Here is a 22,487-nt window from a genome sequence, read left to right on the forward strand (position 1 = left end):
CCAACTGCTAGCCTTCGCTTAAAGGATGAGTTATCTGTCTGGATGCCAACAACAGTGCAATGCTCCAAATGCACTGGAATACAAGGAAGGACATATGAGAAGTCCTACAACATACTACACACATTGAACCTAGACGGGGACTGGGATCTTCCAAAATAAAGAGAATGCTGTAGCTTAATTTCAGATCTTAAGCAGAACTGGCACTACATCTAAACTCCACAAACTCACATAGCCCTTAGTTTTTCCTTTCAGCAAGATTCATCAGATGTAAACAGCTTCCTGTGCTTCTTCTGTTTAGATTACAATTTATAAAGCCTTGGTGCCTTGCACACTCTAATATATATACTCTAAGAACTTCTATTGATGCTTTTTCCACTGATAGAGGAAAATCACTGCTAAACATTATGTCCTTGTCACTTGCCCTTACCTCGTATCAAATAAAGGCTCTTAAGTACTATTTAGTGGGGAAAATATTACTGTGAATCATAAATTAGAGGAAATTTTGGACTAGAAGAAAGACTTTAAATTATATTATCCCTTCTGTTTCTCAGAACAGAAATCTCCTAACAGGGGAAAGAATCATCTTTACAAGTGCTTACAGTTATTATTTATTTTTTTACTTTATACTCCTTTTTTGAAGCTGAAGCATATTCAACTAGAGAGCACTAGAGAGCATAAGAGCATTTTGTAAAATGTTAAATTAGAATTACTTACGTGAATGAACCCAGCATATTTTTTGTCTATTTCCACCAACTGTTGGTCAGCTTTATTTCGCATAGAGGGCTCTGGATCTGTGCCCATAGCAATTAAGTACGGCACACACTTGAAAAACAAATGAAATGGTTATTCAGAGGCATTGTACCTCCTCTTTCTCAGTCTTTGTTCTTTGTTTCTACTGCAGAAATTAGAATAGGAAGGTCTATGCAACTTACTACCCTTTTTTCAAGCAAATAGAACAAAATACTATGAGGCACCAGCATTCTAACAAAGCAGTGAGATTTCAGATAGCATTTCTCTATTTTTTTAACTCTAAAGTCAATTTAAAGTACAGAATATTGCATTTAAAAAACCCCAAAAACCCCACTTATGACTGAACATGTGAAATGGTTGCAGCATCAAAAATCAATTACAAAACATTATGTAAGCAAAGAATGATGGAGATGATGACTGAAGTTCTGACACTGACTGTGGAATTTCATAGTGTTTGGAGGATATAGGGATTGAGGTGGAAGCAAGCTGACGCAGGATAAAGAACTAAATAAATAAAACATTTTGGCATATACCTCAAAATTTTAACAGAAATATACTCCAATGTATGTATCTACATGCTCTTTAGGTACTGCCTGGGGTTTTACATCTTAATCCAAAAATAGATAAGCATTTGGAATTTTGTGGGCTAACAACATAAAGCAGATTTCAAAATATGCCTTCTGCAAAGGCATCTTGCTACAGTAAGAAACTACTGTAACATAAGTAGAAGAGAAGACCTGGAAATTTATGAAGCAAGTGTGAAAGCTTCTAAAAACATGACCAAAATAAAGTCCACACAAAAGCCTATCATACCTGAACAGGATGGATGAGACCTTGGTTTAATGTCAGTGCAATGACATTTAGAGCAAAGTGGCGTACACTGGACTGGTTATGAAAGAAAGCCTCAAGGACCTGTTTGAGATATAGCTGCATGATGGAACTACTCATCCCTGAGGAAATATCACCCATTTCTTTCAGATCTTCCTGTTTTGCTACTTTTTTCCCTGTAGAAAGGACAAAAGCGATAGCATACTCATCATAGTATAACCACTTATTTGGCCATCACTTGATACATGCCGATCTTTAAGTTTCACAATAAATACACATTTCAGCTGTCTTAGAATGGGTTCATGATCTAAAGAAACACATAACAGTCTAATGTATAAATATATATCAAAAAAATAGACAAAATTTTAATTCACGTCTTAATTCCTTAATAAAGCATTTAAAAATATTTTATTGCACTTATTATTTTTATCTGCAAATTAAACTTAGAGTTTTTTTTGATAAAAAAATATTATTACCATAATTACAACAATCAGGAATTTTGGATTGCTTCCAGTATTTATACATCTTGGAAGTAAATAATACATTTATGCATATACCTCTTTTTCAATCGTTCTAAAATACTTTGGGTACAATACTACCGATCTGTTTACAGTTTTAAGTTACTCATCACAGATATATAGTAACTCTATGTAACAAAGTCAAATATTGCAAGACACGTGAGCACAGAAGAACTCAGCACTTACAGTCTCTGTCTGCCTGTTGCATACGTGTATCCTCCTCCTGCAAGTAGGTCTGGAGGTTTTTTAACACCTGGATTTTTAAGTTTACTGAACAGTTCTTATCTGAAAGAATGCTGTTGTACAGAGTCTTCACTTCTTGTTCGAACATTAAACTAGGGTGCTGTATAAATGCAAATCCTAAGAGTGGAGAAAAGAGGAAATGGTTCTCATTACTATCATCTAGAAATTGCATTTCTGCTTTTTAAGTTCTTCAGAAGAAAGGTATAACTTTTATCTCCTCCCAGCAGCATAGCTTTTTCTAGTCCAAACAGTACTGCGCTTCCGTACAGACACTTGCTTTAATCCGTTGCTTTACAAGGAGTTCTGATAGCCATGACAGCTCTATTAACCACGACTCTGTTTGATGGATAAAATGGAGTGTTGACCCAGGGCAGCTGCACTCAAAGTTATACAGGTCTGGAAGCAGGTCCAGTGTAGTGGCCTGCAGCCCCTGACTAGGAGCTACCATAAGAAGGAGAAAGGAATACAACCAAAAATTATCTGTTATTTTTCTAATACAGACATTCTAATACATCTAGAGACAAGCATTTTGCTGCAACTGTAAAACACGTTATAACTGTAAAACTTATACGGATGCAGAGAAAATGCAGAAAGATTGATAAATATTATGAGTGTTTAACATCATAATAAAAAAAATAATCACCAGGGAACACAGTAAAATTTATACCTCTCGCTATCATTATTCATGTACCTATTGCAGTCTTCTCTTGAAGATCATCTGAAGTGCTCCCAAGACTATGTGTTTTGGAACACACACACTACAGAACCGTTCTTAGCTGTAGTCTTACCCATGCCAATGAACTGGCTGTTCTTAAGTCTGCATTAATAAAGACTTTTCTAAATTACTGGCATAATTTTCTAAATAACTGGCATATTACTGGCATATATACCATTTTAGATAATGTACGTAGATTTAGAAGTGCTGCTGACAAAGTCTTATGGAGTATCTTTAAAAAACAGTAATGGGAACATAACATCCTAAATTAATTTAATTTATATTTAACAACTTCTTTGTTTTCGAGACTGTTTTGGAAAAGCAGACATTAAATGCATTTTCTATGACCACAAAAATTTCAGATTTTAAATGGGCATACAGAAAAAAAAGGAACATAAAAGAAAAATTAGGGAAAAGATGAAAGCAAATAGAATTATGCAAGAGCAATATATAAAAATAGCTCTAACAGAGGGAAAATTGAGCCAACTTTTTAAAACAGGCTCCACACACACAAAAAGACAGTGTAGGTAAAGGCTAAGTCCAAGGCAAGCCCTCAGTGTGTTTCAGATCTCATTTCAGTATCCAAACAAGAAGCAGAGAAGCAGGTGAGAGAAAGGGAAAAGACAAGAAAAAGAAATCATGATGGTCTTCAGAGTATGTGGTTATGATTGTGCAGTCTATACAAGTGTACATTGATGTTTGTAACTTGACCACCTCTGTGCAAAGTCCAACCCATTTCTTATGGTTAATTTTAAAAATGAAAAGCACATGGACGTATCTGTAAGAACTCATAAAACTTTATCTTCAGTCACTTTAAGAAAACTAAACCACGAGTATTCTCAGGGAAATTCTTTCTTTTCTATCCCCAGTTAACTGTATCTATAAGTATCTATTACTTGGCGTAACAGGCTGTCATAGGAAATGAAGAAAGGTATCTGCTGTATGTTTTTTTAAAGACTGAATTCACATCTCAGAGATACTGTCACACCATTTCTCATCACACCTTTGTTTTCACTCTGTTAGGAATCTTTAGAGTAAGGACTGAACTTGGTTGAGTAAAATGTTAAATGTTAGGTACTTAAAAAGTTTAGCTAAATTTACTAACAAGTTTATATCCTCAACTTGTTTTGCAAGTACACACCTGGAAGAGAAGCATAACCATAATGATTAGCCTTAGGATTAAACTTAAGCCTTTAACAGCAGTGGCACATCCTGAGGCAAAGGCTAAAACTGTTGAGTGTCCCTACTAAAGTGACAGGATGATAGGAAAGTACATTCTTCTCATGACCCCTTTCACCATATATAAATGTTGAGTTAGTTTGCTAGTCCTTTTCACCATACTGCTGCTCACAAGCATTGAACGTGTTCAACAACTTTGCTCAGTAACCAGCCTGAGACAGAAATTTGCACTGTCTACCACATCTCTATAGATCCAACAGACTTCAGAATCAGTACTTGGATGAAATCAATATATCACTAAAAAAGTGAGGTTTAGTTAAAATAAAGATTCATATGCTTACAGGCAGAAAAAAAAGATCTGAAGAATGACTCCTGATAAAACAGATCACAGTGCAGTCTTTAATTTAGAAATGTTTTTGGCAAATGTGATATACTCCATATGCATGAGCAGAGTGATCATGTCTGTGGTTAGGAATACAGACCCTACCCCACATATGATATTCTATAGAGTGCAATTAAACTGAACTGGACTAAAGGCAAGTGTCATGTACACTGGCTTAATGCCTAGAAAAACTGCAAGTAGTTCAGAGAACAACAGCATTGCTACTGCAACAGAGGCAACTCCAACACCATTAATCCTGCCCAATATCTTGAAAAGGCTTCTCACAAAATATGAAATGAAGATTCAGTCTTGATCCCTATCTTCAGAGCTCTCCCTAGCCTTATTAGAGTCAAATATCTGAAAAGTCAGCTAAACAGCAAAATAAAGAGGCAAATTCTTGTCCATAGTTAAACCAAATAATGGAGGGTCTCATTCCTTGGAGACAATTTATTTTAGACCAAGCAATAACCATGAATTGAACTCTTCCAGACACCAAGACCTATTGCCCAAAAAGATTTTCTCAGATGTACAATTTTTGTGTCTCAGTGGCAGTTCATTTTCTACTGCAAGTCACTGAAATACCATACTATTCTCACAAAGGCCATCCAGCTACTATAAGCAGCAGTTTCCTTGAATCCTGGAGAATGTCTGCTCCTACCCCTAAAATGTTCCAAGTTTTTCTATCCTTTTTGCCTTGTGGACTGAAAAACAAGTTTTGGAGTGACAACATCCACGTGGAGTAAAATAATAGCATCGTCATTACCTTGGAAATTTGCTGCCCTCTGCAATTTGGTCACACATCAAAAGGCATTTACTGTGAAAAATACCCAGGCTGCTGCAGACTTAATGCAACTAGCAACCCTTTGACAGCTTTGATGTGACTAGTTCTCAAACAAAATATGCAGTAAGTTTTGATTTTAAGCAAACTCTTTTGTGACTACACAAATATATGAATTCCTACTAATATACATGGATTTTTACTAGAGTAGAGTAATAAAAAACTATTGGTATTTCTTACCAAGACCAATAATGGCTTTTGTCTGTACTTCTTCATCTGAATGCTTTGTGAAATACATCAGCAGTTCAAGTACTTTATCCTTAATGTTAACCTGGGCAAATTAAAATAAAAATAATAGCTATTTGAAGATGAAACATGTTTTTAATCTCTTACAGAAAACATATATATATATATATATATATAGGAAAGGAGAAATATAACTTTACTGCATAGACCTTGCAAAATCATGTATTTAAAGACCAGAAATCTATACCATACGCACTATGGAAAAATATATACCTTTGAGGGACTTGGAATTATGTGCTTTCAAATTAAAATGGAGCATTTATTCTATCTAAGACATGGAGAATAAATGAAAGTTATTTTACCTTACTGCTGCCCTTAAAATCTTCCTGATCAAAATCAAAATGCCGACACAGTGCTCCAACTGTGAAAAGTGATCTAAGGAGTGCTGGTTTATTGGCAGTAAGTATTGTACTGTTGGGGTCTTCTTGGTGTTGATTTTTTAATTTAGAAAGTGCACCTGCAGTAAAAGAAAAGTTTTTATCACAGTGTTTAATTATGGTGTATCCCTCAGAAAAGGCTTGTACTCAAAACTGAAAAGTGACTATTACGTGTAATGATTTTGCTTACCATAGTATCTATTAAAACAGGCCCACACAAATTTATAGTTCTGGGTGACCTTGTTCACAACAGCACCAAGACAGCTCACACAGTGCTGAACAACCTAGGAACAAGAAAGAACAAATAAATTATCTACTTAGAAGTTTAAATTGAGATTCTTGTGAAGTTATGCATTTAAATTAGCACTCTAACAAGATAAAATGTAATGTCCCTCCCTAGACTGCTCTGAAAACCTACTCAATCTCATTAAAATACAGAAAAAACATGTGGAAACCCTGGTAAACCAAGTACACTAATTTTTCATTACCCAAAAGTTATCTTCATTATGAAGATAACTGTATTTAAATCAAAGTCATGTGAAATGGAAACAATAGAATAGTATCAATTCAAAACTTACTGTCATGCCATATTTGATGATGAGCTTCATGAGGTCTTCCTCAATAGTGGCAAGAAAGGTCTCACTTGGGTGCTCCATTAGTGGCACTACAAGCTCTAAGATTTTTGCAACATTGCAGATCACCATGAAATCATTCTGGGTCTGAAACAACAGCATTTATAGTGCTCAACACTTCTGGCCATGGATAAACCAAGTACAATTAATATTCACTGACTGTTAAAAAATCTAACTTACTTAAGATGTTTGGTAAATATCTAAAAGAACATTTATATATTTTACATCTGCTATTAAATGACATATTATTATGAAATCTAGTTCTGTTTAATACAGGCATTCTGGGGAAAAAAAGTCTGGATAAGCAGAATTACACCTCTTATCAAGGCTGTGTCAGACCTGAAAACCTCGGGTCTGATAATTTTCTGGAGTCTTACAAGAAATCTAGGAACTCCTCCTGAGATATGTACACTAGAGAAGACACAACACCTGAAAACCAGGTATCAGCAACAAAATGAAGTTGTGCTATGACTTAATGCACCTTAAACAAAAGGTAATAATGTGCACAAGTGTAGAAATTACAATTAAAATTACTATCATGACTGTATGTGTACTGTAAGTGTGGAACTTATAGAAAACATCTGTTAAAGAGACATCCTGCTAGAAATGGACTTTTGACAAATCCAGTTTGCTAATCAAGATAGTTTAAATCCTCAATGCTAGTATCAAGTTATTTGACATGTTCAAGTGGTAATTCCGATTCATCTCAACCACAAGACTTTTTTTACACATTTATTTTTGTGTAAATACAAAACAAACCATTTGCAACCCCTTAAATGAGCTGCAGCAAGCAAATATTTAGGTAAGTCTTTCCTATATCATTTGTTCAGAAGCGACCCTAATAGTCTGTTGTAAATGTGCCTAGACATCATGGAAAATGCCTGGAAAATGCCAGGCTGTATCTACAGTCTAAGTTGGTAACAACCTCATGCTCATCATCCTTGAGCAATGGGTGCATGACTCTGCTCCACCCCCTCTGAGCAATCAGGGTGCCAGATCAAAATGCCAGAAACCACCACAAGGATTCAGAGAACTGAGTGGGGGTGGGTTTCAGTGTTAGGGCTCTCTACAATGTCTTACAGGGGAATACAAGAGCACTAGAATTAGAGAAGTAAGAAATGAAGTTTAGAAGACAATGAAATAAGACATTTTTCTTCTCATGTATTTGCTATATATTGGATCACTCTACCTTATGGAACCTTATTCTTAATCTTAAGATTCATATGTTAAACATTACCTACTTTTAAGACTGTGACTGTAAACTTAAACAATTCTAAGAAACTATTTCCTGAAGGGAGAAAAACTGGGAAAGAGGCAACAAAGGTTCCGATTTCATTTGGCTGCAAAATATGGAGGTAGAACGTGGGGAAGAACATCTTAAAAGTGAAAGTGATCATCAAAAGGACCCAGAAATTTCCAAAGCAATGATGCCCATGAAAAAACTCCACAATTGAAAATTTTCTTTTCCTACCTTAAAATTCATCAAGCATACAAGACAGTTGTTAATTTTCATGCTCAATTATCTAGGGAGAAGACTGATTTTCTCTACTTACACTACATTTAGTGGTCAGGTATGGCTGCATGGTCATGGCATGTTTGACCATTAGCTGGGGTCTTATTTTGCTGAATAAGAACAAAGTGGTTATGCAAGCAACCAAGCGACCAGAATTCACACCTTTATTGTCAGAATCTGCAAAAGATTAGAAAATACAAAAAGGATAGTAAGACCAAGTACTGTTTAAGCAATGAAAAATATATGGCCTAAATACTGTTTTGAGTATTCATTGCATCTCTTTAAAGACAAAACCAGAATGTTCTTATTAGAAATGGGAACATATTGTGTTAATATTTATATGTGACCACAAAAAACTTGAAAAAAGAAGTAAAGATGCATGAAAGACATTACTAGTTTTTAAACTCCTTATTGTAAATGTAAGGAGTCCTATTACAAATGTAAAACATACTAATGCGAATAAAATTTGTCCTGTTAGTTTTGGTTTTAGTGATCTGAAAGTTTGAACCAGTTATTTTGAAAGTAGTTCTACTGTTGTGGTTAGCTAGTGAAGATTAGGGAAGTTTTATTATTAAACATTGTTTAAAATTTCATCACTTAAGAACAATGATTTATTACAATCAGCTTTTAAGAGGAATTCCAGAACAGTAACTTTTTGCCATGAAGTGATTTCAAGAACTGTTACAGTATCATAAAAAATTCAAAGGATTTTGGTTGAGTTTTAAATAATATTACCTGATAAAGATTCTTCATATTTAAGAATGTGCTCAACCAAATTGTCAACAAGTTGAGTACAGGCTTTCTTCACAGGTTTATAGGAGGCATCCTCTTCTGACTTCAACAGCTGCAGCAGATGAAACAGAAAATGGTTTAGTGTTAATCTGCATTCATTTGCATAGGATACATGCTAGTTTTATTACAATTACTATAGATGCATGAGGATTTTAGACTACAAAAGTATTTAATTCTTCATAAAACTTACATGGCGAAGAAAAAATTATGGAAAGTAAAAAAGCACATAGTAAAGAAATGTCATGGCAATAAAAATCCATAGTAGTTCTGATTTTTTTCATCTGGATGCAAGCTGCTTTTATGCTTAATGAAATAATGCAGAAACTAGCAGGAGTTCAAAGGTTTTTAAAATGCTTAGAGAAATAAAGTGTGAATTCAAAACAAATGTTTTTGACACTAAGCTAAAATACCAAATTAGGATCTAGCATAGCTGTATATAGACACTTTATTTAAAACTTTTAACATATGAGTTTGGGTATTAAAACTGTGTCCATGAAGGTTCTTCTACTATCTAAGTGAGACCACATTAAAGCCTTTTCTTCAGTGAAGTCTCTTAATGAAGAGGTTCTAATTTATTTGATAACCTATTTTCATGACACGTCAGGTAAGAGCAGACTCAAAAGATTTTCTTGCTTAAAAATTAACCAGTGCATGCAAGATGTAGAGAATGATAACACAGGTTAAGAGATATAAACAATCCAAGCTCAATTCTTAGAAATATTGAATAATATTATTAGAATATAATGCAGAAGTAACTTATACTCTGAAGATCCATTGCTTACATAAATTGTGTATAAAAATACATTGGATGTGAAAATACACTTATTTACTGTTAAAAAAATAAATTGATATCATTCGATACTTTATTTCAGAATTAGGTATCTTAGCTGTGGACTTTGTGTTATGTCAGTCATTACTGAAGAACTAATGAAATTAAACAAACAATTCCTCCCAAAACTAAAAGTGAAATATTTTCAAGAGATCATTTGCAAAGACAGAAACTAATGCCAAAGAAAACTGCACCGAGAAAGATAGGAAAAAAGGTCAGATATTAAAGAGCAGGAATTGAGTTTGTCTGTTGCAGGACTGCTCTTGGAATTCCCTTTCTATGTGTTTTAGAAGCAAAAGGAACACTAAAATTCTAACTATGATTGTACTATACATTCAAAATTCATTACTTACATTTTGAAGAAGCTGTTCAAACCAATCATATCCTGTATCTCTACAAGCTGCAACCTATAAGCATTTTTGAGAACAAATTGGTTAATAAACAAGGCATATGAGAAAAAAATATTTCAATACAGATGTCATCTCAAAAGATCAGCAAACATGCATACACTTCTATATGCATTAAGAACAATGGAGACCAGAAACTGTCTTCTACATTTGAAAAATAGTTCCCACCATTTAAGTGACTCAAGAATTTGTATTTCATACAACACAAAGCTGTCATGCTTTACTGGAGACTGCTCTCTCTAATGCAAGGTAAGCTACCATTTTGTAGAAATTTTTGCACAAATTTATGTATAAATACAATCCTGACACTTCGAAAACGGACACACATGTGTATCATAGAACCACAGGACCTCTGGAGTAGGAAGGGATGAATCTACATGGATCATCAAGTCCAACTCCTTGCACAGGATATCCCAAGAGTTAAACACCATATGCCTGAGAGCGTTGTCCAAATCTTCTTGAACTCTGTCAGGCTGGTGCTGTGACCACTGCCCTGAGGATCTGTTCCAGTGCCCAACCCCGCTCTGGGGAAGAACCTTTCCCTGATACCCAACCTAAATCTCCCCTGAGACAACTTCAGGCCTTTCCTTTGTGTCCTTGGCACCAGAGAAAAGTACACACATACACACACACATATTTATTTAGGTGTGTATATATATATACACATACACATATTTTTATATAAACAAATCAAGCCTTCATTGGCATCATATGTCACACAGATGTTTCAAATTAGAACTGGCGGGAGAACTGAGAATTAAATGGAAGTCAAATTGACTGACTTCTCTGACAGGAAAAATACAATTTTTTATGATTTTTTAAAATACTGTAAAGCAAAATGAGGTTTAAACCTATAGTTGCAAGTAATGCAGTGAATTTTTAATTTGAGATTTAGATTTTTGAATTATTGATATTAAAACATCTTTATTTTGGAGATATGCTGTTTAATTTGCTGCTCCTAAAAAAGTAAGATACAATTATACAGACACCAGTTTATTCTGAGTAAAAACATGACCCTCATTTATTTAAAAAGCTTATTAACCTTGCCAAATGAAAGTTATCAATTGTTTGAGGAAATCTTTCTTTTAAGAGACAAGTTCTTAGGCAGACCAAACTATACGCCTCTAGTAGCAATTCCTGTAGAATGTTACATACAACAGAAGTTGGTTGTGCTTTAACTGAACAAGTACTTGATAGAATCTGAATATAGTTTGGTCACAGTTATCATTGCCAGCAATTAGTAAGCATTTAAAATATTTTACAGCCTGCTCAATCACATGAATATTTTTGGTATACATTTCATGCCAAGAAACATTAAAGGGAAACCATCTGACATATTATTGTGTTCAAAAAAATGCAGATAATATTTCTAAGATGCTAAAAAAACCCCTGAATTTTGCACACAACTCGAATTTCTTTAACATACCACATCAGTGATGTTTAGTATTTTCCTTGTCATTGCTTCTTTGTCATGGTGTGGAGTTGGAGTAAACCAGAGCTTCTGGAATGTCTCATTTACCAATTTCTGAAGGAAAATAAAATATTAGCATAAATAAATAAGTTATATGTCATACAAGTATTATTTCTAATACATCCTTACAACAGATGTGCTGATGATCTGTGCCTTTTCACAAGGAATTATGTAACTTAAATGAGAATTTAGTAGGAAATGTTATCTGAGACAGACACAGATCTACTATTACAGGACATACTGATCCTCATGTCAAACTTCAGCAAAATGAAACAATGGGAACTGATGCTACAGAAAATAAAGTTGCCACCTTCTTGCATTAATTGGTATTTCTCAGGAAAACACAGCTGAGAAGCTGACAACTGAACAAACAACCCCTGCAGCAGAAATGCATCAGCAGTGGTAGGTTTTATTAGTTTACAAAACAGCTGTGACAAGGCAGGAAAGAGAGAGAAGGCAAGTCATTACACCCAAACGTGGCAAGTATGTTACCTTCCAATGTTTTTGTATGGAAGACAATGTAGAATAGAATGCAAGTGAACAAAAATTACTCCAAAAGTATTTCTCATTCATGGAATTATTAAAAATTCATTGAAGTTTATGCCTCATTTTTCCTTATTGTTAGAAAGGTAAGAGGAAGGAAGGGAGAAAACAAGGTCATCCCTCCCTTTCCCGCAGCACCTTGGCTCTGCTTGTTGATTAAGAGTCTTCTCAAAAAGCCACTTTAATTAACGTACCTTAGGAGGTAAAAATATCTGCTGCAGCTTTAAAGTTTTCAAATTCTATTGAAAGTGTGATACAAATTCATTACAGGTGTGTCTGTAATTACTCAACAGCTTTAAAATTATTTTGTCAAATTAAAAAATAAAATCATTGTCAGGTTTATGATTTAACACATTATATTAGGATTGTGCCCTTCTGCAAATACACACTGCAGAAAGAGCAGAGTATGAGCACATAAGCAACATTTAAAGGGGAATAACTGCCTCACTGAACCTTCAGAATTAATACAAAATTAGCAGACATTAATCCTTTATAACTGTAACTTTTTAAGTTATATATGGCATATATTAATGTCAAGTAGTTAATTTCTACTTAAAATTTATTGATTTGCAGAAATGAAAGTTTCATATGCCAATTTTACTTGTTAGATTAGAAAAGAGAAGCATTAGAGAAAATACCTGCAAGAAGAAAAAACAAAATCTGGAAACTATTTTAAATATTTTGATTGTAAGCAAGAAGTTAGAGAAATGAGAGGATAGAAAAGAAAGATAGGTAATCAGAGAGAATTACAGAAAGCTAAAATATCAGCCCTTAAAAATTCATAAGTCATAAATATTACAAAGGAGAAATAAAATACTTTTTTTATTTTGTCAAAATAGGGAAACACTAAAGTAACAATAATTAAAATTCTGAAGGGTATGTTTCATTCTACCTTAATGCCTTCTTCATCATTGACTCTCCGAATCATTTTCACACACATTTCCGTAATTTTGGGAAAGGTGGGTTGTTCAATGCAGATATCCCTAAGTATTTTTATAACTCTTTTTCTGACACTGATACCAGTATCCTGTGAAGAGAAAAGAATTACACTCTTAAAAACAAATCAGGAACATTAGTTTATGTCCTATATGAATTAATATTTGAAGATTAGCCAATTTGACTTGTAAAATTTATTTAGAAAAGGCAACTAAACTCTTCTGGGATGCATTTATACAAAAGCTCAGCATAACTTGTTCTAAAAGTTCTGGCAGAGTTCCCAGAATGCTAAAACACTTTCTCCATCTATACCTTCACATCTCAGAGCTCACGATGTTGCAAATGTATAATCCACTTCATAACTCAAGAACTTAAAAGCCAGATGTATTGATGCTTTAGCTACTCTATTGGAACACACAAGATTCCCTATAGATTTGGATAGTAATACTTTAAGCCTTTGGATAAAACTTATGGATAAGATACATGGAGGCAGTCATTTCTATTTTACTAGGCTTCATCTAAGGAGATAGATGAGGAGCTTCATTTCGTATCACCTTACTCAAAATCAACTAAAGCTGAATGTCAGGTTTATTGCATGCACGTACTTATCTCCAAAATCCTTCAGAAACTTGTTTTATCATGTAACTATAGCAGATGTGTAGTACTTGACTAAAATCCTGACATGGATACTATAAGCTTGTTATAACTCTTATAACTCTTGTTATCCAAGAGTTAAATTAATACTGAACACCTAGACAAAAAACCCCACGATTTTGTAAAAAAACTAATAAACCTTTCAAAACACTAAAAATAGCATAGAAAAAAGCTGTCCTCAATGATCCGTATTTCAGACTTCAAACATGCAGCAAAATTCCTTATTTCACCTAGCTGGTTAAAGCTAGAGTAGAGTAAAATTCTTCTCAGTAGCTGTTACAGTGCTGTGTTTTGGATTCAGAATGAGAATAGTGTTGCTAACACACTGATGTTTTGGTTTTAGCTAAGTCATGTTTATCCTAAGTCAAGGACTTTTTTTTCCCTCCTTGCCTCATGTTCTGCCAATGAGGAGGTAGGCAAAAGAAACTGGGAGGGAGTATACCAGGACAGGTGATCTGAACTGGCCAAAGGGATACTCCACATCAATGAATATGACGCCTGTTACAAAAACTGCAGGGAGTTATCAGAAAGCACAGCCAATCTAGGTTGGGAACAGAGCTCTGGCATCGGTCAGCAGATGGTGAGCAATTGCTTTGTGCATCAATGGTTTGTTTCCTTTTTACTATCATTATTCATAATTTTTATTGTGTTTTACTTTATTTTTAGTTATTAAATATTCTTATCTCAACATGTAAATTTGGCTGCAATCCTCCCAGGGTGAGGGTAAGAGATGCAGGGGTTAAGTGAGCAGCTGTATTGTGTGTGCTAAACTTCTATTTGGGTTGAAACAATGACACAGATAATTTGAGCACTAACAATAGAATCTAAAGGAATATAGCCTTGGTCCTGATGCAGTATGACTTTCTGTAGAAGTTCACCTTTCAACATAAAAAAGTCTCCCTAGAAGCAAGTGGTGTATTTTAAAAGGTGTTCTTAAAAGCGTAATGGCTCACTATTCAAACAATTCCAATTTATTAAACACACTCAGTTAAAAGCAAATTTTCCAATTCTACTTATTTTACCACAAGTCACCATACCAATATTCTTTCAATCAGCATGTCATAATACTGCTCAGCAAGCTGAGGGCGACAGAGCACAAATCGGCCAAGCAGCTCCACAGCTGCTTCTCGTACACTGGTGGAGTTATCCATTAGCCGCCCATGAACTCCTCGTTGCATATCCAGCTAAAAAGAACATATGAAACAAAGATTCAGAATAAGAAATAAAGATTTATTTTAAGAGTGATATGTACATAGTAGATAATTTCTTTTTTACCCTGGCTAGAATACTGGGGTCCACAGCAACAACCTCAGACAAACACTTCATGGCTTTTGTTCGAACAGCAATTGCATTTTCACCAAGTACACGCAGAATCTGGAAGAGAACAAAAACCAAGATTCAATTTGGGAAAGTACCAAATAATAATTAAGAGCAAAAATTCAGCACAATAACATTACAATAAATAGTATTAGTAAAATAACAACTAAAAGCTGAGTTTATCTTCTCAGAGAATTAAAAGATGCATGCAAGTGATGGATATTTACCATGATGTGCTACTTCTCTAAAATGGGTTGTAAGGTTCTTAACCTTAAATTCTATCTTTGTCATTCAGTTGTGGCTTTCACCATGGTTCTTTTAATAGCAGAGCTGGATACAGACAGTATAGGAATGGCTCTGTATGGAGATCAATTTAAGTAGTGCAACCTAAACTAGTGCTGAATTTCAAACATGTCACTGTGCCAGTGTTAGTGCCCTTCTCCCAGAAAAAGCAAGAAATTACACTGGTCAAACAGCAGCTCCTGAACATAACAGCAACACGCACTGCAAACAGCTGGCCAATCTGAGTTTTACTTTCAAATGAAATGAAGCTCAATTTCATGGGTTAATCTTAAGAAAGGAACAAGCCATCTTACAGAAGTTGTGGAAGTTATTTCAACACTTTGTAATGATCCTCTCACTGTGTGCAATAATCTTGCCATAGCCGTACATGAATAAATAAAATAACGTATGCACAGTACAGCATACAAAACACATGCAAGAAAAAGAAACCTAATCACTTATGCCATTAATACAGAATATGAAAGCACATGGTGTTATCATGGTCTGTAAATGCCTCTGCTCAACAACAGATAGATATAGCACATGGCTGTGAAAGTGTTTGGAATTAGAATCCAACTGTGTCTCACTATACTACAACTTCCAGTCACAGTTTACCTGTGTCAAATAAATATCGAAGCTCTGGGCAAACGGCCTCATGGAGGCCAAGTAGCGAACAATCAAACATGCATCTTCGTAGTCCACAGTATCAGAATTCATCCTGAAATAAATTCCATGTGTTAATCAGGACGTGTTCCCAAAAAATTATTTAAAACATCAAATGTATGGTTAACAAAGAAGTAAGTGGTACTGAAACATACTTTAATGTACTGAATTGAGATGGAGCAGTTTTAATGATGCTGCGAAGAAACTTTTTGCGACTTTCCGCTCTATGCATGATTTGTCCTGTGGTCTCAACATCTTTCGCATGATGAGTTCCTTCAGATGAATCCTCATCCTTCTGAGATTTAATTGCTTTCTCTGTCTCCATAGTTGTATCACGGAACCACTGAGCTACATAAAACTTCCGAGAAAACTTCAGAAATAGACCAGGATGCAAAGAAAACAAAACCAACAGATACAGAAAAAGAAAATTAACAGATTTATAATGAGATTTAGCAAATCTAATGGATCCACATTATTTTGGAAAACACAATCAACAGTATTTGAAATGGTGACAATTTAACTGAAACACTAATATATATAATCAAAAACAATTTTCTTCAGTACATATTACTGAAATTATTTATATACATTCCTGATGAAAGAAAGCTGAAATTTACCACTAATGATGCATCAATTTCTGTGTTCTCATCCAGATAATCTAGTAATGCTTTTTGCAGCTGTTGAATTTCATCATCTCCTCCTGAAACCTTTTAGAAATAGAAAGATAGTTATAAACAAGAGTATTGCACAGTCCTAGTTACCATCTGAAAATCTGCATGCCCATGTAAAAAAAATATATTTAAGTCAGTTGTTTGCATAATTGTACAGTATTAATATTTTTTTTACCAATTAGTTATAGGTAAAAAAAAATATTAAGAGCAGAATAAGGCTGGTTTTAAAACAGACTAATTTATTTGGTTCGTTTTCATTCTATGATCCTGCATGAGGACCTTGTCACAGAAAAATAACGAAGGATAAAACCCAGAACACACCCTTATTTCCTCAATATTATATTGAAACATTCAGATCCTTGCAGTTGCTGATGTTACAGTAAAAAAAGGCATTATTCTTTTACCCCAAAATGAACAAGTTCAAGAGTTCAAAGCATGCCTACAAGACAAATAATACTGATTATGTATTTGTTTATTTATTTAACACCCTGATGTATTTGCAATTTGTGAATAGAAATTCTGGCCTTTGACAAACTTGAAATTCTGTAGATAACTGGCTTAATATGAGGGGTGCTTGATGCTTAATTCCTAACTACTTTCAAACAAATAAAAATCCCAGAACAAAGAGAAACTGTGAAGCCTATAAAAATCATATTCAATAATCAAAATGAAAGTAGAAGAATAGTTTTTGGCTTTAAATTCTCCAGTCAGAAAAAAAATATTCTTTGTCAGCAATGAAACTTCTAACTTATACCTATCTTTAGTTCTGTATTAACAGCATCAACTGAGAATCTTGACACATATGCAGCACATAACATAGCTTGCAAACATCAGTAAGTGGAGAAAGGTACAATTAACAAGTCCAGAACATCTGTGTGTCAAGAGATAAACTAATGAAAAGCATGTACAAGTGTTCAAATAAACTAGACAATCTATTTCTAAAAAAAAATGCTGTTTGAAAATGTCAAAACAGAATAGATTTTCCTCTAAAACCTATTCTATGAATCATGAGTCCGAACCACAGTAGAGAGCACTATGTGCATTTATCAATCCTTGACTAATATTGTGGTAATGATATCAGAGTGCAGAAGAAAATATCCAACAGAAGTATTCAATTTAGCAGGAAAGGAAAACTGTAGAGGTGTGAGCTAATTTCTGAATAGAAATAACAGTTTAAGTTTCTGATGACAACAGCTGCCACTGGATCTTTTTATTTTCTTGCCATTTGAACAGGAAAGTAAGGGTCAGCTGTACTGTACATATTGTATTGTTCTCTTACAAATTTATAAGTAACATAACAGTTTACCCTGATTGACTGTACTGAATAGTACACACCTTCCACAATGCATGGATGGTACTGTCTATCATTAATGATGTTAAGTTTCCTGAAAAACTGAAAAAAAGGCTTTAGCACTCAACTGCCCACAGCAATTTTATGTTCTGCAGATGCCAATGCCTAGCAGCTACCTGATTCTGTAAAAGCCTGAAACCAAATACAAAAATTCAGGTCACTGCTCAGGTATATATCTTTCTAGAATATTTTTTCAATACTATTACAATGTCTGAGAATAAGGAAAGAGAAAAGGATTCTTCTGAAATACTTCCTCACCAAATATAATGTAAAACTCTCAGAATCACTGTCAACAACGGAGAATTATAATCCCTTATCATACAGAAGTATAAATTATATTACATCATGGATATAAACATTTGACACTGTACGTTGTAGAATATTCTAATCAAAAGAAATTATGGGAAGAATCAGCCTCACAAAAGAGTAGATGACTTTTACTCTAACTGAATGCCTGATAAGTATAGAGGTTTTTCCTTCAATATAAATCTAATGGTCATGATAAAGTACATGTAATAGAACTGTAGTCTTTTCAGGGAAGTGGAAGGGAAATCCTGAGAACAGTTGGTTCAGAAAGAAATGTATAGTGTCCATAAGAAAAATGCAAGCGCCCATTTGTAAAATGACACATGGGACATGAGATTTTCTCATATTATGTACTGTACAGAGCCCAAATGCATACCCTGCTTTAGCATATATTGCCACTCCTGCAGATTTTCAGCAGCATTAGCAGAAATATGGGCTTTCTACTGAAAGACTTTGCATGGCCTGGTTTTGGTAGTGGGAGGGCTACAGGGTAGCCCCTGTGAGAAGCTGCCAGAAGGTCCTTCCACGTCCAGCAGAGCCAGTCCCTGATGGCTCCAAAGATGGAGGTGCTGCTGGCCAAGACTAACTAGAGATGGTGGTAATGTCTTGGTGATAACATATTTTAGAAGAAAGAACAAAAATGTTCAGATGTACTTTTGTACAATTGTGACCAGAGCAGAGCAGGGTGAGAACATATGAGAGGAACAGTCCTGCAGACACCAAGGTCAGTGAAGGAGGAGGGGCAGGAGGTCTCCAGGTGCCAGAGCCAAGATTCCCCTGCAGCCCCTGGTGCAGCCCATGGTGAGGAGCTGTGCCCCTGCAGCACAGGGAGGTCCATATGGATGCAAAGATCCACTTGCAGCCCCTGGATGAGCCCCACACCAGAGCAGGTGGGTGCCTGAGAGGAGCCTGTGAGCCTGTGGGACACCTCTGGGAAGCGGGCCCTGCTCCCAGGCTGGAGCAGCCTGTCCTTGAAGGACTGCACCCATGGAAGAGTGACCCACTCCGCAGAGTTTGAGGGCTGCTGTTGCCATGGGATGGACTCACACTGCAGCCATTTGCAAGGAGCTGTTGCCCCTGAGCTGGAGCCATGCTGGAGAAGTCCATGGAGAACTGTCTCCCATGGGAGGGACTCCGTGGTGCAGCGGGGCACTGACTCCTCTCCTTCAGCAGCGAGAGAAGCCCCGGGTGATGAACTGACCACAACCCCCATTCCCTGTCTCCTTGCTCTGCTGGGGTAGGAGATAGAGCTGGGAAGGAGGGAGGGGTAGGGGAAGGTGTTTTTAAGGGTTTATTTGACTTCTCATTATCCTGCTCTGATTTTGTTCATAAAATTCACTTCATATCTCTACCATGATCTTTTTTGCCTGATGGTATTTGATGAGTGATCTCTCCTGGTCCTTATCTCTCAACCCATGGACCCTTCCTTACATTTTGTCTTGTCTGCATCTGCAGAGGGGAGTCAGAGCAGCTTGGGTGAGGGCCTGGCATCTGGCCAGCATTAACCCACTACAGACACGTATGAAAGTTCAGTAAAAAACAACAAACCCCCTCCACAACATCAAATTACACCACGTAAAAACTAACCCTATGAGACTAATAGATTAACCCTCTAAAGCATATATTTGAGTGCCAGAAGCTCAGGTTCCACTTTGCAATAGCAAATGAAGGTTTGTATGCACTTTTAAGTCCTCTTAAGATAAAATCCAGCTGTTGCTCCATTATTTCCTCAGTATTGTCACAAGAAAACTGACTAACGACTGTGATTAATTTATAGGATCACTACAGAAATGGTGCAAGGAAGACACAAGTTAACAAATGTGATATATATAAATTGTGTATACTTGATTCAAAAACTTAAACAGTGAACTAAGACTGATGCCCCGTAATGTCAGTTTTTCAAGTGTATTTAAAAATGTCAAGCATTTGAATGGATAGATCTCCAACCGGCTGCCATGGATATCCACACACCTGTTTGAGGATTCTGGCTAAAGATCCTTGATCCATTTTGCTAGTGACTGCATCTTTCCTCAGTCTTGCCGCTACAGTTCCAAGATAGTCAAGTGATGCAACTCTTAATGCCATTTCTGTAGATTTGTTACTGAACTGGTGAACCTAAGAAAAGCACAATAGACACTTAAAAATAAATACTTATTTATGCCACAGGGATTCTTCTCACAAAATATAGCTTTACCTTATTAAAATGTCCACCTAACTTCCATATTGCATAAAATTATGTAATTTACTATTACATCACACACACATTACTTACTGTATCTTAATGTTTCTTTTTTATTTGGTCTCTCTCACTCTACAAATAAATCTGCCAGAGTTTTTTTAAATACTTATTCTCATTAAAGAAACTGGACAACTAGCACAGTAGATCTCCAACAGCAGAGCCTTTAAGCACCATAATGCTACCTCCTCATTCACACAAATATAAAGCTACATTTTACCAAGAACAAAATCATGAATTATTTTTTCAAGAAGCAGCTCAAATTACTGTGTTAATTACATTATAATAGTGAAGAGCAACACTCAAAAAACACACTAACAAAAACATTCCCATTCCGTAAAATGTCATAAGCATTTGCTGTAGTTGTAAAAACCAAACCACTGAGTTTTTTTCTGGTTCTGTGCTAAAGGAATATCCAGAGAAGATACTTAATATGTATAATTACAGCTACTAGGCTGACTTTACCCCAAATAAATACATGCACTTATTAGATATTATGATATGACACTTTTTAATGTTGAAAATGTAATCAAATAGAGGAACTGAACTTCAACAGGAAACTATACATACAATTTTTAACAAGTTCCTTATGAATGATCCTCTAACCAAAATTTTATTAATGTATTGCAGAGTAGTGATACGTTCAAGGAGATAGTTATATGCTGCATGTGTGTCAACAAGCAGAAAGCATTGTAAAGTAGTTTCAGCAGAAATAAACAAGTCTTCATTGTAATAAGAAATTAATTCATACAGTTAAAACCAAGATTCCCTTACCAACAGCCTTCCTAGTAAGCTAAGTAGCAACTCTGCAGCTGGCCATTCTGGTTTATTGACTGTTGAAAGGAGATCTTGAATAAAGTTCTCAAACAGTGGCCTGTAATCTTCTTCCCCTTGTTTACTGCCACACCTGTTAAAAAGAAAATGCTTTTTGTAAGCGAATTTAACAGCCATGTAATGTTTTCTTCTGATATAAACAGAAGCGATCCTATGTTTAATCAGAAAAAATAGTTTTATGCAATTCCAAGAAAACAAATCTGAAATACTAGCAGAAAATTTGTTTTATTAATTTGCAGAGAAATAGCTTAAACTGTTATCACTCCAAGTTGCACTGGAAATAAAGCAGCTAATCCATGACAGCAGGATTTTGTTGCTAAGATTTTTATTTTTAGCTTTGCATTAAAATCTATATTAACATGGATAGACAAAGTAGGCAGAATTATAAAAATTAAGCTAGAGTAGGATATTTAAAAGTTGATGTGTTTACGTTCTTTAAGCTTGGTTTCATTTATCTGGTAACACATCTCAGTATTATGTTTCACAAAGGTTACAATCAGAATGCCAAAAAAAACCAACCCATCAACCAAAACTACAAAAAACCCCACCAAAATTAACACAGCTGACACTTTTTGACTTTTATATATCAACCCTAAGCTTCACATCAGAAGCATACAACTGCTAGACAGCTTATTAAATAGCTTTTCAGCTTTAAGTGTAGAAATTAATATAATAAAAACCTAAAGACTTGTTCTTTGAAATCCTATGGTTAATTCAGATACATTTTTTATTCCTTTCTGAGCTACTAGATGTAAAACTTATAACTTCAGCTCAGTAAAAGTAATTTTTAGGTTTTTTATATCTGATGACTGAATCAGCATGGTTTTATCTTAAATATTTGCTCAGCCTTCTCTTTCAGGCTTCAGGTAAGTAAGAGACCCATAATAAAGGAATCCTACATGAACTGTGAGACTAAATGTATGAAGAACACTTTGCAGAATTTTTCTTCTACAAACGTTTTCGCCTAGGCAAGA

General features: G+C 35.1%; 1 protein-coding gene across 7 annotated transcripts in view; it reads right to left on the minus strand.

The window, feature by feature from the left end:
- The window catches only part of NIPBL (NIPBL cohesin loading factor), a 142,626-nt gene that overhangs the window by 8,070 nt on the left and 112,069 nt on the right, over positions 1-22,487 (minus strand). For all 7 annotated transcript variants that reach the window (XM_083883843.1, XM_083883842.1, XM_083883848.1 and 4 more), the window contains 19 exons: positions 21,454-21,586; positions 20,415-20,558; positions 16,733-16,822; positions 16,271-16,485; positions 16,068-16,170; positions 15,129-15,227; positions 14,891-15,037; positions 13,156-13,290; positions 11,676-11,774; positions 10,196-10,249; positions 8,957-9,065; positions 8,262-8,398; positions 6,655-6,795; positions 6,267-6,360; positions 6,002-6,156; positions 5,634-5,724; positions 2,283-2,456; positions 1,564-1,754; positions 715-822 (listed from right to left, as the gene is read on the minus strand). In XM_083883843.1, the coding sequence (XP_083739969.1) occupies positions 715-822; positions 1,564-1,754; positions 2,283-2,456; positions 5,634-5,724; positions 6,002-6,156; positions 6,267-6,360; positions 6,655-6,795; positions 8,262-8,398; positions 8,957-9,065; positions 10,196-10,249; positions 11,676-11,774; positions 13,156-13,290; positions 14,891-15,037; positions 15,129-15,227; positions 16,068-16,170; positions 16,271-16,485; positions 16,733-16,822; positions 20,415-20,558; positions 21,454-21,586 (2,419 nt within the window). The remainder of the gene's footprint in view (positions 1-714; positions 823-1,563; positions 1,755-2,282; positions 2,457-5,633; positions 5,725-6,001; positions 6,157-6,266; positions 6,361-6,654; positions 6,796-8,261; positions 8,399-8,956; positions 9,066-10,195; positions 10,250-11,675; positions 11,775-13,155; positions 13,291-14,890; positions 15,038-15,128; positions 15,228-16,067; positions 16,171-16,270; positions 16,486-16,732; positions 16,823-20,414; positions 20,559-21,453; positions 21,587-22,487) is intronic.

This window comes from Zosterops lateralis (assembly GCF_965231275.1).
Source record: "Zosterops lateralis genome assembly, chromosome: Z".
Taxonomy (NCBI): domain Eukaryota; kingdom Metazoa; phylum Chordata; class Aves; order Passeriformes; family Zosteropidae; genus Zosterops; species Zosterops lateralis.